The sequence below is a fragment of the Pogoniulus pusillus genome, chromosome 13 (assembly GCF_015220805.1).
Source record: "Pogoniulus pusillus isolate bPogPus1 chromosome 13, bPogPus1.pri, whole genome shotgun sequence".
NCBI lineage: Eukaryota > Metazoa > Chordata > Aves > Piciformes > Lybiidae > Pogoniulus > Pogoniulus pusillus.
The window spans coordinates 20,396,014-20,412,087 of record NC_087276.1 but is presented as its reverse complement, the minus strand read 5'-3'; the positions used below and the strand labels follow the sequence as shown (position 1 = coordinate 20,412,087).

The following is a 16,074-nucleotide window of genomic DNA, read 5'->3' as shown; positions in this document are numbered from 1 at the left end:
AGTGCCACGTCCAATCCTGCCTTGAAGTGGTCATCAACAGCACTGTAAATCTGAACTCTTTGATGTGACTTTACAGGGAGTCTGAGTTGATTTATTTAGAAATAACAAGGTGCCTTCCTACCTCTGTGTGACGCTGGTGGAGAGCATTGTACTCCTTCTTCATTTCTGATTCACGCTCCTCCAGTCGTGAAACTAACAAGAGAAGATTCCAATCATCATTTAACACACTCCAGACTCTCAAAAGAAACTCAAAGGCTCAAAGTTCATTTTGTTAGCCATCACTTTGTACCTAACTGAACAATCAAACAGAAACAGAGCACTGCACACTGTGGGATCTGCTCTTCCTTACAAATTCAGTTCATGGATACCTGCACATTCCCAAAAGAAGCAGACCAAACAGCACAGTAAGATGACAGAAGAAGAGTTCTTCGGCAGTATCCTGTGCCCCGTAAGTGTCCCAGTTTGGCAGCAATTTAAATTATCCTCTGGCTATTTGAGGAGCAGCAGCACTGAACAAAAGGTGTTAAGGAAGCATTTGTAAAAAAAAACAAGGAAACAAAGAGATGTGATTGTTCCTGTGACAAAAAAATGGGGACAAGAAGAAAGGGGAAACCAGATTCCAAAGCTCTACATATGGTGCAGGTCTTGCATCTGGAGAAACTGAGCATGCCCCACAGAAAAGAAGTAACAAAGCCTCTGCTAAACTGGAGTGGATACATCCCATCCTTTAGCAGGACCAGAATCTTATAACAAAGCAAGGCTTTGCATAAATTACATTAAAACTAACAAAAACTACAAAATACAAATTTGAAGCTGCAGTATCTGTGAGGAAAGCAAAGTGCATCATCTTGTCTGGTGTATAGTTTTGCTTACTCTGATCTGCATAGTTTTTAGTCTTCAGCTCCAGCTGTCGAGTCTGAAATTCAAGGTGTTCCACTTGGATTTGTAGTTCTTTCTTCTCCTGCTCCAGTGCATCTTCAAACTCTATAAACTTCTGAACGGGGACAAAGCAGAGAAAGAAGCACAGGTGAGGAGTAAGTGTAAAAAGTGTTTGCCCTACAGAATCACAGAGTGGTAGAGGTTGGAATGGACCTCTGTAGATCGTCAAGTCCAACCTGCCACAGCAAAGTCACTCACGGCGGGTCACACAGGCATGGCCCAGGTGGGTGCTCAAAGTCTCAAGAGAAGAAGACTCCACAGCCTCTCTGGGCAGCCTGTTCCAGTGCTCCATCACCCTCAAAGTAAGGAAGTTTCTCTTCATGTTTAGACAGAACTTCTTATGTTCAAGTTTATGCCCATTATCTCTTACCCTGTAACTGGGCACCACCGAGGACAATCTGGCCCCATCTTCCTGACTCCCACCCCTTAGATAGTTGTAAGAAGAAAGAGAGGGTAGGAAAAAAAGCCAAGGTGGCTTTAACCTGGCTTTAAGATGTTTATACAGGAGATAATGGGGCTACAAGAAGTTCACCAGGGTGCTCTGTTCTGGCCCTGCCACTCTTCTCTCTGTTGGCAAAATGCTCCTCAGGCCAAGCTCTCAGAGATTCATGTGCACATCTGCTGGCTGCAATCCCCTCCTCCTCCAAGTATAAACACTGGGAAAGAAAAGCTTTCTCTCGCCCTCTGTACTCTGCAGGGGGGGAAAGGGTTGCTCTCTGCAAATCAGGCTGATCAAGAGCACACGGCAAGTTCAATTTAAGAAGTAAAGCCTCACTGCACTCTCAAAGAGACAGACTCTGGTGTAAATCCTTTCTAGCTACGATTCCCAGGAAAAGTGATGCACTGCAGTGCACAGGAAGATTACTGTGCTAAATTCTGCACACGAACCAAGGCACACAGCACTTGACTCCGTTCCCAGGAGCAGCCTTGTGCACTGCTCCTCTTACTTGGACTGGAATAATTAGCAGTGACACTGGAGCCAGCACTGTGTTTGGGAACTGGAGCTTCTCGCTGGCTGCATTTTTACTGTTCTGGCAGACTTTAAGAACTGCTCAGTAAATCCATCTGAACAGCGAATCACTTTTCAGTGCTACAGACCTGTATTTATAGAAACAATCAAATGCATTTCAGCCACCTCTGGTTTTCCTGCACTAAGTGTTCTGCAGTGCCTTTAATCTTTAACTGGGCTTTTAACTTTCTTTTCCTTCCTGCCTGAATTTACTGCCCTAAGACAAGTTTCTTCCCCCTCCTTGTTTTCCAGAAGTATCAGAAGTACCAACACCCTTTTTCCACTATAAAAGAGTTATCTTGGAGGCTAAACATTTACTTTGTAATTACATTTTAAGACGGTGCAAGGTTTTAGACTTTTAAGTACATATTTTTTCTCCAAGATGTCAAACACTGAAATCCCTTAGTCACTCAATCTGTTTCAAAGACTGATAGTCATTTAATGACTTTTAATCTATCAACCTGTTTTAATGACTTCTGAGAAATGTATGAAGCAATCTGGTTTGGGAATTTTCAGATGTATTCTAGAAACATTTTCCAGAACCAACTGTATCATGTCAGAGTAAAAATGGGGGGAAACGAAATCCTGAGACAACTACACAACTAGAGGAGCAGCACTTTGGAGGACTGATCAAAGCTGTCCCAACAACACAACTGTTTTCCTGCTGTATTCTCCACCTCCTCGCAGGGTTTTGCTGGAATCACTCTGTGCTAAAGCTCAGCTGACAAACTATTTTAATTACAGTCATGTACAGTCAAGCCCCACCACATCGAGCTGGCTCAGCCTTCACTACCCTCTTGACTCAAGATACCTTCCTGCTCCTAGTGCTCCATTCATGAGCAAGCCAAGCCCGACAGCAATGAGGTTTTTACCAACAGTACAAATGAATGGAATTTCAGGAAAACATTCAGAGCTTTCCCTGTTAAACAGGAAGCAGTAGAAGGTACAAGTGCCATTTTATTCCACTATGTAGGTCATCTTTAATAGGATTCCTGGATTTATTGCTGCTGTTTTGTTTTAATTCAGAGGAAACTGATTGGAAGCTTCTAAGTCTTCTACAAATATGGCTCTGTCTTCTTACTCAGTCCTGTCTATTCTACAACCTAAAAGTAATCAAAGAATCAGAAAACTAGAAATCGATTGACCATTTAGAGAAGAAAGGGACATGAAGACTCTATTAAAAATTCATATTAGCCTAAGTACTCTCAGGGCAGAACAGCATTCCAGACAAATGGACCCCAGCATATCCTGCACTGTCTGCTGAAGAGACTGAACAACAACATCTGAGCACAAGGGCTCTCTGAAGCACCTTTTAGCTGCTCCTACATCAGAATCCATCTCACCTGAGGTTCTCCCTGTGCATCAGAAGGGCTGAAAGAAGGGAAACAAGTCCCAGATCCAGAGAGGAGTGAACAGCCAGACCAGCTCTCGCTGCCAGAGCTGTCCCCAGGCAAGCATGCTCCTGACTGAGACGGTTTAGTACACACTGTCACCGCCACTCAGCCCTCACACTAAAAGTGAGCAGTCACCAGGGGATTCAACAAAGCTTTATTTTTTTTCCCAAGAACCCAGCAGTAGATATTTCATACAGCATCAGGGGAAGAGCCTCACTATCCACTAAAAGCCACTAAGAAGACTGGAGTATGAAACTGCTGTATATAAAAATTACTGATATGGATTTTCTGCTACTGGCCTCTCTCCCCAGATTTCAAGCAGGATAACTAGTCTGTAACAACTCAGGATTATGCCAAACAATGGCTTACACACTAGACTTTACAGGGCAAACACAGGGCATAAAATAATCTTAAGGCAAAAGCACAAGTATTCTGCTGAAAAGCAGTAGGACAATGCACATCACTTGGCTTCCTGCTTCACTGCCTTTTGCAAAGGAAGAAAATGACTAAAAATAGTAGTCTACAATCAGAAATCATCACATCAAACCAGTGACAGATCAGGCATAGAGCCAGAGATGCACAGATACACACAGCTTCAATCTGTGGTGGCTGTATGTGCCATGGCATCGCACTCTGAGTGAAGTGTCAGGGCTTTGGCCCCACGGCCCGTCCTTGGCCCTTGGCTGCAGGAGATGGCTGGGCGCAAGAGCAGTGCTGGGCGCAAGAGCAGTGCTGGGCGCAAGAGCAGTGCTGGGCGCAAGAGCAGTGCTGGGCGCAAGAGCAGTGCTGGGCGCAAGAGCAGTGCTGGGCGCAAGAGCAGTGCTGGGCGCAAGAGCAGTGCTGGGCGCAAGAGCAGTGCTGGGCGCAAGAGCAGTGCTGGGTGAAGCAAGGAATGCACAGAGCCAGCTGCCGCCAAACAGCTCTGCCTGTGTGCAGGGGAAGAGCTCATGCTGCCTGCAGTGTCCCACGGGAGGTCACCTTCCCCTGCAGGGAACCCACAGACAGTGCAGGGCTGCCGGTGTAGTCCTCCGTTTTGCCTTAGCCATGGCAAAGAAAGAGGCCAACTCCTGGATAGTCAAACCCAGCCCTCCCAAAACCAAGTTTCCAGCCCCATCATCAGGCTTGCTGCTGCTTTTACACACCACTCATGGAGAAGACCTTGTTCTACTCTCCTAACAGGAGCCATTTTACTCAACAGCAACTTCAGGAAGATTACTCTGTTCCAAAGCAGACGTCCAGCAGGCAGTATGTGACTCTCAAGTGCGCAAGTCACACTTGCTTACTGTAACTCCTGTACAGCAATGGCCACAGTTAGATATTGACAGTGCCAGAGCTTCAGGAGCAGAGTGTTAAATCTTTCCACTTGACAATCAGAAGAATGATTCTCAGGGAAGATCAACCTAAGCACCAGATGTGGCTAAACGTTGCCCAAGGAAAAGGAGAATGAATGAATCCGTGAAGAACAGGAGGTCAGCCTGGTGACACATGATCACCTCCACGCCAGCAGGACAGCCACCTGCCTCTTCCTGTGAGGAAACAGGGAGTCTGGCTCCATCGTCTAGGAACTGGAAACCAAGTTAGGAGAGGCCCAGTTTCAATTGAGAGAGCAAAGACATAAATATTTGATAGAGTGAAATCTCAGTTGAAGTAAAGGGCAATTCTGGCACAAGAACAAACCAGTAAAACCAGGTCATGAGCCAAAAAGAACAACTCTGCTGCACCTCTGAAGAAAGTAAGAGCAGAAGCAGGAGATGTAACCAATGGTTTTAAGACAAAGCTTTAGAACATTTATGAACTGGATTATATAACTCAATTGCCTGCAGTACCAAGGGACTGGGCATGCTGACTCAGAAAGTCCCTTCCAGAGCTCTTGCCCTAAGTTTCTAACGAAGAGTGGGTGCCTTTCTAAGAACACTGCAGACAAAGTGGCTACAGATTTGGTGCAAAAATTACCATGTGGTAAGAAGTCTGGAGGGATCAAGCCTGGAGTAACTCAACTCTAACCAACAGAGTCCCCAGTGCTGTAACTACACACACTGCAGCTACATACACAGCTGGTACTAGCAGTCCCCTATATGTATAAATCTCTCACACTTTTCTAATAAAATGAAAATGCAGTAAAAAGTAAAACTAATATCACTTCTTAAGTAGGTGTGGAAATACTGCCATCTCCTCTGATACATAGAATCAAATTGGCTCAAACCAGTGAGAAGTAGCTTGTATTTAGAAAACTACAGAAAAGCACAAGGTGGTTAGCGAAACAAAACAGATCCTTTAGAGTGCAACAATCTCTATTTCAATAATTAATATCAGTTACTGGAGCTCACTTTCGGTTGCTGTGGTGTACTATGGATAAAACTGATACCAAATCCAACCTGCTACATCCAAGACAAGCTTTGTGCGTGCACAGCTACCAAGCCACACACTCTTTGTGTAGCTGTAACACCCAAGAAGACAAATTGTTGTGCGAGAAGAGCCTGTTAAGCATTAGGCCAAAGTGAAGAGGTCACTGCCACTGGATTTCTCTCAATGCTTTTTTTAAAATCTTCATTGCATGAATCTCTCCACCTTAAAGGAAAGGATATTTCTAGCAGGCTGTGTCATACCACACTGCACGTTCACAATCCAAAAGGTAAAGTATTGGTAGCTCCTCAGATCTTCACAGGAAGCAATCCTGAGGTGTTTCTGAAGCTGTACAGAACTTTCCCCAGTCTAGCAATTCTTTTCTGAAATACTCAGCAGAGAGAGTCTGCTGACATCAGATCTTACATAACAGTACAATTCTGCTTCCACAGCAGGGGCTTGGAATTTAACTCTCTCACTGCAGGAAGGGCTAACTTCTTTTCTAGTCAAGCTTCAGATGAGCTTTATAACTACATTTTGGAAGGTTAAACTTAGATCATGTAGAGAAAAAGAACCTCTCTGGACAGCCAAGCGCAGGGAGCTGCAGCAAATGAAGTTAAATCGACTGTAGCTGGTCACAAGTGGTGTTCTACAGGGCTCACTACTGGGACCAGTCTTGTTTAATATCTGTGTCAATGACCTGGGTGAGGGAATTGAGTGCCTTACCCTCGGTAAGTTTGCAGACAACACCAAATTGGACAGGAATGTTTATCTGCTTGGAGATATGAGGGCTCTGCAGAGGGATCTGGCCAGGGTGGCTGGCTGATCTGAGGTCAGTTGTATGAGGTTTAACAAGGTCAACAGCTGGGTCCTGCATCTCAAGTCACAACCATCCCATCAACACTCCAGGCTTGGGGCAGAGTGACTGTAAAGAAAAGACCAGCAAAGAAAGACCTGGGGGTGCTTGCTGACAGCAGCTGAACGTGACCCAGCAAAAGCTCAGGTGGCCAAGAAGGCCACCAGTATCCTGGCCTCGATCAGCAATAGTGTGGCCAGCAAAAGCAGTGGTTGGTCTCCCTGTACTGGGCACTGGTGAGGCCACATCTTGAGTACTGTGTTTACTAAGTGAAAATGGCCTCTATTTGTGCTGGATATTAGGAAAACTTTATTTGCTGTAAGGTGGTGGAGTCATCATCTCTGGAGCTGTTCAAAAAACCATGTAGACAGGGCAACTCATGACATGGTTTAGTGGGCATGACAGTGTTGGGTTGGTGGTTGGACCTGGTGATTTTAGAGGTCTTTTCCAACTTTAATGATTGTAAGCTTTTAAGGTATCAGAAATACTTCATTATATCCAATATAAAACAGTGGATATTACACTAAAACCAAAAAATCCATTCCATGAGCTTCTGAGGAGAAGCTTAGCAAAAAGAAATGCAGTGGCATAGGAAGGCAGACCCAGACCAAGGCAGTCGCTGATGCCATCATCACCATGCAACACAGAACTGCCTAAGGTTTAACGAGAAAAATGTATCAGTTACTTGGAAAGCCTCTTAGCTCTGAAACCACTCACTTTGATTTTAGCTCTCAAAACCAATCTATATAGTTCCCTTAAGTCACACTAGAGGAGAACATATGTGCCAGATTAAATGCTGACAGCAGCAGCTTCCTCTTGATTTTACCACCACAGGCAGCTCTACAATGAATACCACCCACTCTGCCTGCCCACTCTTCAGCCTGGAGAGGTCTCTCCTGAAAACTGACACCTGCCTTCTCAACTGCAGTTCTACAGCAGAGAGAGCCAGAGCTCAGCACAGGAGATGTGACACCTGGGTAGGCAGCAATTTTCACCCTCTTCTAGTCCTGTGCATCTGCACACCTCACCTTAAGACTCATCTCCATTTGCTCAGACACTCTCAGTTGCTCATTGTTCAAACACTTTCTGCAAGGCACAATGTTTTCTACAGTGATTAACAACTCAATTAAAATAGAGAGGATTCTGGATTAGCTCAACCAATCCAACAATCTCAAAGGTCTCTTTCAATCTAGGCAACTCTGTGCAAACGTCTGCTTGGATGGGTGAAGTGAGAAGGAGAAGGTACTTTCCCATATGTGTGCTGCAGCACTTTGTATATACTTCTTTCAGACATGCTGTTCATAAATGTGCTGCAGATAAGCCCTCTGAAGCACAGAATTCCAGGATCAAATAACTGAGATATGCTCTGAAAACAAGGGCAAAACTCTACTGTGTCTCTAGGCCAAACACCTTGAAAATATCCACTTGCTACCAGACCAAAACGATTTAGTTTTCCTGGTTTAAATTAGGATTACTACCTATGATTTTCTTTTAGAAGAAACCCAGTATGTGTCTGACAGAAAACCTTTCCACAGCAGATTGCTGATGGAAAGGCAGGCAACCTTGTTTTGATGCTGCCACACTGTTTACCCTCTCCACAGGGGTGAGCATAGAAACATGACCTCCAAGCTCATCCAGTCCAACCAAGCACCCAGCCCTGGCCAATTAACCAGACCGTGGCACTAAGTGCCTCGTCCAGTCTTTTCCTGAACACCTCCAGGGATGGCAACTCCACCACCTCCCTGGGCAGCCCCTTCCAATGCCAATCACTCTCTCTGCCAACAACTTCCTCCTAACATCCAGCCTAGACCTCCTCCGGCACAACTTGAGACTGTGTCCCCTTGTTCTGTTGCTGGTAAACAAGGTACATACTCTTGGCTTGTGCCTGCCTCGTGCAAGGCCTCTGTTTTCCAGAAGTTGGGTAACGTAAGCCTATGGCGTTACCTACTATGGTCAAGCTTGGCTAATTGCCATTCTGATTGGCTATTCTGTGTCCAAAGGCCCATTAGCCTCAGGCTACATTGACAAAAGAGATGAGAAGGTAACACAAAGTGCTCTGGCCTTGTATTTATGCTTGCTTGCTGCTTGTTGCTGCCTGCTGCCATTGCTCTCTGCTTCTGGCAGTGTTCTGCTTCCTGCATCCTGCCATGCTTTACAGCATCATGCTTTGCTAAGCTATAAGTTAGCTCTGATGAACTGCCTTGAAACTGCCTACTTTGAGTTTACCAGGAACAGGCTTTAAATGCCTCCAAGTGATAGGCCTGCTTAGTCAGCGTGACATTGTGCCGAGACTGCATATTGAAAGACATCCTGCCTACACCTGGCAAGATGAGGAGCCATGGTAGGGACACATAGATTGTCCAGAGGGGCCAGTGGTCAGAGATCATCTGCTTCCTTTCCTCAGCATTCTGTGAAGCCTGGGAAGAATCAGAAGCCTCAGCAGCTAACAAGACATCAACAGAATTCCCTGAGAGCGTTTGGGTACTGTCTGAAGCTGTAGCTAGCCCCACAGGTCGGGACATAATTCTTGTGAGTAAATACTTAAAGCCTCTTGTAATTCACCAACTGCCTTCTGCCATAAGCAGAAAAGTGCCTCCCACATCCATCTAGTGGGCAAGCAAAATACTGACTGCAAGAACATTCTCTTCCAGTTCCATTGAGTTGAATGTTTATATTTTTGCTAGTTATTTCTAGATCCTTTCTGCCTTTATCCTTTGTATAATGTTTCCATGACTGTGTGGAGAACCAATTATTATTCAGTTTAGTGGCTTGGGGGGGGAGGGGCAAGACTCCTGAATACCAAAATGAATAAACAGTATTCATTTGGGAAAAAAATACACTAGAAAACCTCATTGCTGAGCTCTGCCTTTACATGCCTGCCACATCCCAACAACGTCCTTGAGGAGAAAGCAACCACAAAGCATCCTACTTCATTCCATCAAGAGAAAAAAGAAAAGAAAAAAAGGTTGTCTTCACAGCCCATTTAGGGATTACAGTTTCAATTATGCAGGTGACCCTGTTGAGAGGAAATCCAGCCATCACCTCAGATCATCATCAATCATCAACTAACATCCAGAATACTATCTGGAATTTCTCTTTAAATAAAGTAACAGGTCACAGAGCTGACACAGATTAACTTTACTTTAAGGGCAATTTTTACTGACACACACTGATATTTATGAATATCACTAAGTTCCATAAGCCTGAGTGACATAAAGAGGATTTGGAGGAAGGATCTGTGTTTGGACATGCATTTTTTTCCTTCCAAGATTAGTGAGAATAAAGTAGGGTTACCAGATGGCAAGGACTGATGGGTATTATGCTTGGAAAGCCTGATTCCTCATAAAGAAGTGATTTAGAAATGCCTATCACATGGTCAGTTTCCACTGCCTGTCACAAATCAATGTGGTGACCTTTCTTTAAATTAATCAAACTTGCAACCTGAAGAATCTCCAAATTGATTTCACCTAATCAGTGCAGGCTTAATACCATTTATTAGAACGAGAATAACTAATCAAGCACTGCTAGCACGTAGCTTTATAACAACTGTTTTTCATCTAACATCATCTCTAATATGCTAAAAAAATCTATCACTTTTACCTTTTAAAAAAAGCATTCTGCACACACACCTTTTATGGGGAGAAGATCCTAAAAGCAGAGAGCAGGACAAGCTTCTTTTGCATATCCAAGAGCATTTTTTCCTTTGCCTAAGCCCAAGGCATTACATCTTGCCTTTTAGCTCTTAGTTTGTCTTTGGTGCCCTTCATGGGACCTGGAGAAGGCTCCCACTCTCACCTGCATCTTGAAGGAGCACTGCCTAGCCTGTCACCAAAATGGATCCTGTGGGAGCAACCAGGACCAGACTAGCATTTTCTACATCTCTCAGGGTGCTGCACTGCTGCCAGCCTGGGTTTCCTCCCTGCTACCACCCTGCTCTGCACCCTGTCACGTGCCAACCATCAAGGGAGCAGAGAGAAAAGGGCAGGCTGCCACGATACAAAAATCTGGAGAGAGGAGTGGTGCTGCTGCTCTGAAACCTCTGCAGACACTCTCTTCCTTGGTGGCAGGGGAAGGACAGGAGCCAACCTAGAACTGCAGCACATCTTCCTTCCACTCTGCAGAGGCACCTCTTTGACCTTCACATCTGAGCAGAGAAAAGGCATCGCTCAATTAGTTCCCGGCAAATGGTCCTGGTTCGTCTTCAGGGGAGGAAAGCATTCTCCCTGTCACTGTTGCCTGCACTAACACCAATCCCGGTCCTGTGTCAGGAGATGCACAAGGCGATGTTAAATCTTTGGCTTGTGATTCTATTTTGTCTTATTGCTGCATTGTTTGTAAGGAATGGCTCACTCAGGATCTACAAATTACCACCCTTCATGTGATGGATGTGCTGCTCACATGCCAGAGCAGTGATGAGGCTGTCATTACCAATAAGTTTATTTCACCACTTAAGAGGGAGAGGAGAAATTTAGAGTTCTTGTAACTACTGCTGTCTACTTGAATATGAGTTTGAAACACTAGGCATGTCCAGAAGCATAGTTGCTTGCTTTTTCACTATATGTTGCTGAGTTTTAAACAAAAGTTGCACTATTGCAATCAATTCTGAATCATGTTCAAGTGATACCACTGACAAAAGACATGAGGTAAAATACAAACTAGTATTCCCATGACTGAAAGCCTGTTTCACCCAGACAACACGGGACCACTTTCCAGAGTCTCACACTTGTGTTGCTTTTTCCTTCTGAACAATTAAATGGATGTATTTTGGAGCCTTACAACAAGTAAGGAGGAAAGTATTAAAGTATGAAACCTAACATTTGCATGCTCACTAGAGAAGATAATTACAAATACCACTGTACTCTTCTGCAAAATATTTGTTTCTCCAGGACAATTGCAAAAGAGGACTCAGTAAACTGAATAAACCTCTCACAACAACACAGATTCTGCTGCTCTTTCTGTTAGTGAAAGCTGACAGTGCCCCCAGGAATGTGCCAGAACAGTGCCATCCAGGAATGGATGAAGAGGAGTGTGAGGAATAAGGAGACAGATCTTGTAGACAGAAGGCTATGCAGCAAGCCTGTGATTCACGCTTCCCAGTTACTTTTTACTGCATGTAGTGAAGAAGATCCACACGATGAGCAAAGTCTTTATCTGCTATCTGCTATTCCCAAATGCCCTCCTCCCTCCACGCTATGAGGTCACCATTAAGCTGCAGAGGCTCCTACTAATCAGCTCTCTGCCAGGTCAGATTTCAGGGTGGGGAAACTGAGAGTCCCCTCCCCAGCTGGTATTCATTTCACAGAGAAAGAAAGCACAAGGAAAAACGGTACAAAACCGGGAAAGGTGCTCACAGTGGAGAACATCAGAAGCTGGAGCACAGAGCATCACTTTTATCCCTCTTCTCACCATCCTCTTAAAGGGATGTGTATGAGGGAGGGGCAACATCTTAAGTATCCTTCAACAAAAAGGAGAAGGGGTGAGGGGTTCAAAAGCCTTTCTGTTGTTTGAAATGCAGATAGGAGCTAGTGAACTTGCAATGTTGTCACCCAGTTTGAGAGCTCTGCAAGTACCTCCAGTCTTACAGAAACCTGTGACAACCACAGTCTGTGCCTCTCACAAAGGATCACCCCTTCCCAAAATGCTGCCCACTGATTTTCAAACAGAATGTCACAAAAATAAAGCACTGGTAATTGAACCTGCTCATCAGGTAAAATACCAATGCAGACAGCGAGCTCTGAGGAGGAAGAGATGCTCACAGCAACATGTCAGCAGAGATAGAGACGTTGCTTAATTTTGGAAGAGGAAAAGGATGACACCCAGATGTCACTCAAACATGAGTCCCAGCAAAGGCCTTTTGCAGTTCACACCCTTTTTCAGTCTTGTACCTAAGGAAAGCACAACCCCAGACACCAGTATCTGATGGGGTTGCCTAGCCTGAAAGCAGCTTGGCAGAAAAATGGGGATCCTGGTGGACACCAAGTTGCATATGAGGCAGCAATGCGCCCTTGTGGCAAAGAAGCTGAATGCTGTCATTGGGCACTGCTGCCAGGTCAAGGAGGCGATCCCTTCCCTTTATTCAGCATAGGCCAGATCACACTCTCCAGCACAGGGAAGACAGGGACTTACTGCAGGAAATCCAGTGAAGGGCCATAAGAATGCTGAAGGGGCTGAAGCACCTGGAGAAGACTCAGGGGGATACCATCAATGTTAATAAATAACTGAAGGGAAGGTGCAGAAAGCAGCCAGGCTCTTTCCAGTGGTGCCCAGGCACAGCACAGGAGGCAATGAGCACAAAGGGGAACGCAGGGGATTCTCTCTGAGCATCAGGAAACCTTTTTTGACCATGGGGGTAACCAAGTCCTGGTACAGGATACCCAGACAGGTGGCAGAGTCTTCATCCTTGGACATATTCAAATTATAAGCTCTGATGAGCACTAAGTGACACTGCAAAGCCATCCATCATCTGACTTTGCTGTTAGCACAGTTTGTTTCTTCAGATAGCCACCATCTTCTCCTGCAATGTATACAATTTCTCTGGAAGCAGTTTCCATGCAGGAAGAGGTCAGAAGGCCAACTTCACAGCTGGCAGAGATCTGCCTTGCTTTTCTGACCTCCAAGAAGCAATGCTAATGTAAACCACCCCCACACTTCTGTGCCTCCTGCCTGTGAAGGCTTTTACGTGCATTTACACATGGATGCTCATCTGGGAATGTGTGCCCAAAGGTGACCAGCAGGCTCTGCAGAAACCAGCATCTACAGCACACCCTGATGCTTTTCTTCAAGAGAGAAAGAACCCAGAACACTAGAAAGTGATTTATATAAAACAAAACTTGCTTTCCCTTGGGATTCTTGCTGATGTCCCCTAACTCTTTCCCTGCACCAGCTCTACCTCAACATGTCTTCTGAGCTCACACAAGGAAGAGGTGGCCTCTGCACAATGGATTTGTCTGCTTGAGACCCATGTGCTGACTGCCCTACTGCCTGCTACTGATCTGCACAATGACAACCTCTGTCTGTCCCTCCTCTAGACAGGACTTTCACTTGGCCTTCCCCTCTTTTGCTTCTCACCAAAATACTATAACCAGTCCTGATCTTTTTAATTTCTTTTTTCCCCTATAAATATGGTTAACACAGTCACCAGCTTCCTAAGTTACCGGGGACAACTGCCTGACAGTGATCACATATGCTTCATTCCCTTAAGGCACCAAACTAAAACCAGTGCTTAGCCAGCGAAAATAAAGACCCTGTGTTAGTACACAGCACTACAGACAGCAGGGCCACAAAGGTGGTAAATGGACTGGAGCATCCTTCTCGGAAGAGACCGTGAGAGCTGAGGCTGTTCAGCCTGGATGGCTCATGAAGATCTTACCAGTGTGTTTAAGTCCCTGCCTTGAGAGAGCCAGATCCTTTTGTGGACACAAGGCAATGGGCACAAATTAAACCACACCGAGTTTCAGCTGAACGCAAGGAAGCACTTTTTTTTTACTGTGAGGGTAGTCAAACACTGGGATAGGTTGCTCAGGGACACTGTAAAGTTTCCATGTGTAGATATGCTCAAACTCTGATCAGACGTGGTTCTTGATGACCTGCTGATCTTGCTTGAGCAAGAGGTGTTGGACTAAATGATCTCAGGAGGTGATCATCAAACTAAACAATGTTGTGATCTGGTAAAACATTGTAGCATGCAAAAGGTGATTATCCTATGCTCATGCAGAACACAAAACAGACGGAGCAGAGCAAACCCACCAAAAATCTGGTGCAAGCCTGCATCCTCAGTAGCTTGGAGGTCATAGAAAACTCAAGCATTGTACACTAAGCCCTGTAATCACAGAGACTGACAGCATTGCCTCATTTCAAGGAACTTCTATTTTCAATCCACTTGCCTCGGTGCTTCTGCTGTCCTAATTTAGGACAAGCAAAAAATATGGAGCCACCCTGCTACCCAAGAGTTTAGAAAAGAAAGCAATAAATTGCTTTTGGCAAAGACTGCTTTAAAAGAGAATATATTCAATTATCCTAGAGCAAGAGACAGCAGAGCACTGAGAAGGAAAACCTGCCTTTATGGCATTTAGCCACAGTGAAATGTAAGCTGACAGAAACAGCCTCACTCTAACAAAGCACACCTATGGAGTCTGTTGGGGAACAACTTCTGCATAAAGATGAAACAGCAAGATCTGCTGCTTCTGCAGCACTGCTAACAAGCAAGACAAGCTAGATTTCTGTTCCGCAGGACAATGCCCACTTGTGGTTTCAATTACTAATACCAAGTAATTATAACGCAGGGTCTTTTGGTGTGATGATGGAAGAGAAAAATGGGTAATTTCTAAAACTCCAACTCTGAGTGACGGCAACTAGTACTCATAAACAGAGAGAAATCAGGACTGGGGTCAAATCCTGCTCTCATTTAAAAGTGATCCTCCTAATGAAAAGCGAATATCTCGCCCCAAGACTTGAGAGGACTCGCAACATAGGACAGCCCTTCCCTGGTTACTACAGACACTGCCACGGAACAGCAACCTGCATGCTGCTGGGAGAGTAATTTTCCTGGGCTTTGACCATTTACAATTACCTGCTAGACAGCAGAATTCTCTGCAATAGATAAGATTTCCACACTCATAACATGTAATGGACTGCACAATAAGCAGCACATGGGCAAGAAGTGCAGATAAATAATGCACTTTTTGTCACACACAGGAAATAAGGGACATGTATTCCATACTATGATATTGCAACAGAGGGCATGTGGAGGTAGAATCATCATTTGTCTCATAAAAATGACCTTCTCCATTGCTCTTTCCCCTTGAAGAATTTCCCTCCCCCCATTTAGACTAGACTGTGCATAAGGATGACAGAGCATCATCATGATGAATGCTTTTTAAAACTCAGCAAACAGCATCCAGCTCCAATTCCTGAAGTTCCCTGCAGGAGTCTAACTGTACTTATGACATTTGCTTCCAGAAAACACATCTCCTGTCTAGTGAGTTGAGAAAATAAATGCATCCCAGTCCAAAGATGACCATTCCAACTCCACTTGGGAGTGGTCATCTTCGGCCTGGTGTGCCTTTCTGTTCTTGAGTTCGTTTCCCAGCTGGAGCCCCATTTATTTCTCTCATACTTACACTTTTTTTTTCCTCAGAAGCAGCAAAATGCTGTCTCTGTGCAACACTCTGAAAGCCAAGTCTAGTGTACTCAACAGTCATTTCTCAATCCCTACATGCATTCAGAAGAATTTTAAAAGATTATCTGAAAGATTACTAGTCCATTAATACATAACTAAAACTCAGGACCAAAGCTTTAGTCGCCTGGTTCTCAGTATTGCTAATGGACTTCAAGTGTCCTCCTCATCAAGTTGGCATGATCCTTGCATGTCACGATTAAGCAGCAAGAGCGGATCAAGCAAAAACACTGCATGGTGCTCTACACTGTGCCCCAGTTCAAAAGCTACTGCATCAATTCCCCCTTAGCAAATCACAACTTGAGTCCTAGTAAGATCACTGAACCTTGCATCTTCTGCTCATAGTCTAAAAGATAAA

At 44.7% G+C, this 16,074-nt stretch overlaps 1 protein-coding gene across 25 annotated transcripts in view; it reads right to left on the bottom strand.

Annotated features, from left to right (window-relative positions):
• The window catches only part of MAPK8IP3 (mitogen-activated protein kinase 8 interacting protein 3), a 63,965-nt gene that overhangs the window by 46,414 nt on the left and 1,477 nt on the right, over positions 1 to 16,074 (bottom strand). For all 25 annotated transcript variants that reach the window (XM_064153360.1, XM_064153371.1, XM_064153361.1 and 22 more), the window contains exons 2-3: positions 874 to 994; positions 122 to 192 (exon numbers count right to left, since the gene is read on the bottom strand). In XM_064153360.1, the coding sequence (XP_064009430.1) occupies positions 122 to 192; positions 874 to 994 (192 nt within the window). The remainder of the gene's footprint in view (positions 1 to 121; positions 193 to 873; positions 995 to 16,074) is intronic.